Source organism: Lupinus angustifolius, unplaced genomic scaffold (assembly GCF_001865875.1).
Source record: "Lupinus angustifolius cultivar Tanjil unplaced genomic scaffold, LupAngTanjil_v1.0 Scaffold_200_18, whole genome shotgun sequence".
Lineage (NCBI taxonomy): Eukaryota > Viridiplantae > Streptophyta > Magnoliopsida > Fabales > Fabaceae > Lupinus > Lupinus angustifolius.
Window position 1 is genome coordinate 1 of NW_017726812.1, and position 2,646 is coordinate 2,646.

At 37.6% G+C, this 2,646-nt stretch overlaps 1 protein-coding gene across 1 annotated transcript; it reads right to left on the reverse strand.

Moving 5' to 3' along the window:
• Positions 1-159: 159 nt before the first annotated feature.
• On the reverse strand, positions 160-750 carry LOC109340568 (the record flags this gene model as incomplete). The annotated part of the gene is made up of 1 exon (XM_019578290.1): positions 160-750. A coding segment is annotated over exon 1 (591 nt), but the record flags the coding sequence as incomplete, so codon positions are not given.
• Positions 751-2,646: the final 1,896 nt, after the last annotated feature.

Below are 2,646 nucleotides of genomic sequence, written 5' to 3' on the forward strand. Positions count from 1 at the left end.
TGAGTGATTTCTCAGCTTGTTTTTCAGCCATGCACTTAAAGAATTTGAAGGTGACAAAGGCATCACTCTTTGCTTTGATCAGATATAGCCAGATTTTTCTGCTGAATTCATCCACAAATGTGANCTTGGTTGTTTGCTGATCAAGCAATAGTCACACACCTTTTTTGGAATTTGAATGGAGGGTAGACCCGAGACCATTTCCTTTGACTTCATTAGACTCAGGTCCTTGAAGTTGAGGTGACCAAGTCTCATATGCCACAACCAAGAGTCATTAGATAACAATTCAACATTAAGACATTGAGATTCAATTGCATTAAGAGTTACCTGAAAAGTTATGTTCTGTGTTAGGGGAACTTTCATGACTTTTCTTGCACTAGAGTCTAAAACCTCTAGATATCCACTCTGCATTTTGACTGAGAAGCCTTTCTCAATTAATTGTCCCAAGCTTATGAGGTTGTTCTTCATGTTAGGCACAAAAAGCACATCAGTTAGCATTGCCTTTTTTCCATCATTTCTTCTTATAACCACATCTCCTGTACCTTCTGCCTGGATTAGCCTATTATCAGCAAACCTGACCTTACTTCTCTTGTTTGGATTGAAGTTGACAAGCCAATCTCTGTGGCCTGTCATATGGTTTGAACACCCTGAATCAATATACCAGACTTCCTCACTGGTGTCCTTCTGGTCTGTGATCATCATTAGCAGAACAGGATTTTCATCTTCTTTATCTTCAAGCTCTTCTTTTACCATGTGTGCCTCACTGTGATGCCTGTCCTGAAGAGTAGTTTGGCTTGGTGCTTGACATTCATTAGAAAAATGTCCAACCTTATTGCAGTTGAAACATTTGATCTTCTTTCTGTCTATCTTCTTCTTCCCCCCTCTCCAACTGTTATTTGCTCCTCTTCTAGTGAAGTTTATGGACTGACCAGAATCAAGTCTTTCTTGATCTTTGCTTGAGTTTCTTTCCCTTTGGTCTCTACCTCGGTTTCTATTGCCACCCCTGCCATAATTCCCTTCTTGGAGGTTTGGCCTGCAAAGCTTGTTCAATTGGTTTCTCTGATGCTCTTTCTATGAGCCTCTGCTCATCAAGCCTCGAGGGAGCCTTGGAGTTCCTCAACCTTTAAGTCTTCAACTTTCTTGGATTCTTCAATAGCTACTACAATATGATCAAAATTTGGAGTTAAAGTCCTTAGGATCTTCTCTACTATTGTTTGATCAGAGATCATTTCACCATAAGCTTTCATTGCATTGGTGTGACTAATGATTCTATTGAAGAATTGTGCCACTTTTTCACTAGGTTCCATTTGCATTAATTCATACTGTCTTCTCATTGTCTGCAATCTAACTTTCTTCAACTGTTCTGCCCCTTTGTTGCATTTTTCCAGAATTCTCCAAGCTTCTTGAGAAGATTTTGCTGCAGCAATCTTCTCAAAGTGTGCCTCATCAACACATTGATGGAGTAAGCACATAGCTTTGCAATCCTTCCTTCTGTTTTCCTTATAGCTAAGCCTTTGTTGTTCATTTGCTTCTGCACCGAGATCTGAGTATCCATCTTCAACTATTTATGCTATTTCTTGGAACCCGAGGATGGCTCTCATCTGAATGTTCCATCGATTCCAATTTTTTCCATGAAGAATTGGAAGATTTGTTTGAAAGTTTGAAGTAGATCCCATTTGATGATGTAGGAGAAGAGAAAAGACGAAAGAAAGGTGGTGTTGATGAGTTGATGATATGGAACAGAGGAGTGAAGAGAAAATAGAAGAATGAGTGAGTCCCTTTTGGATCTTGTTAGTGCTCTTGATACCAGTTTGTTGGGGAAAATGAAGAAGAATGAATATGCAGAAGGTGAGAGTGAATGAATGATAGAGGAGAGGAATGAATCACAATGTATATTACTTACCTTAGTGTTAGAGAGTACATACTATTTATAGAAACCAGTTAGTAACAGAAAAAACTAACTTTCTGTTTATAGTAAGAATTACAAAAATGCTTAACAAATCCCATTCTATAGGATTACCAATGCACCATGGAAAACAATTCTAGAATTATATCTATATGACTTTTGTTAGTAAATAATATGGCTTGGATATTTAATGGAGAGAAAAATTGGCTTGGAGAATATGTCAAGCAGAAAAATACTAAGAACTATAAGAAAAGAAAAGAAGGAAAATTGAATTCGAAACTGCGTCAAATGGTGTAATTTTGTCAATTGGTTAAATGCTCTATTTATAGAGTAGGAAACTCAAATAATAAAAAAGGAATTATCCAGATGATGCGTCAAGTGAAGGGAAAGTGGGGCGGATGTTGGAACGTGGGAAGCATATGTTGGTATGTGTCAAATGTTCGAAGTCGTGTGCCAAACGTGTTTTGGCATGTGCACAATGTGAAGCAGAAGTGTCATGGCTTCTAAATTATGTTTCCAAAAAATAATAATCACATGACTCAAGTTCGAACCAAGTCGAATTGTTAAGGAGTGTGTGTTCTCTCTCAAACACAATAGCCTTTGAACCCTTCGGCATACCACAAGTATGAACTCTTTTATAAACATTTCTCAAGTGTATCAAATGCCCAATGTGAAACTTCCTTTTGCTCAAGTAATAGACTAAAGTTCCTACAAACCCACTTGAATTTAAAAAATAATTTCCA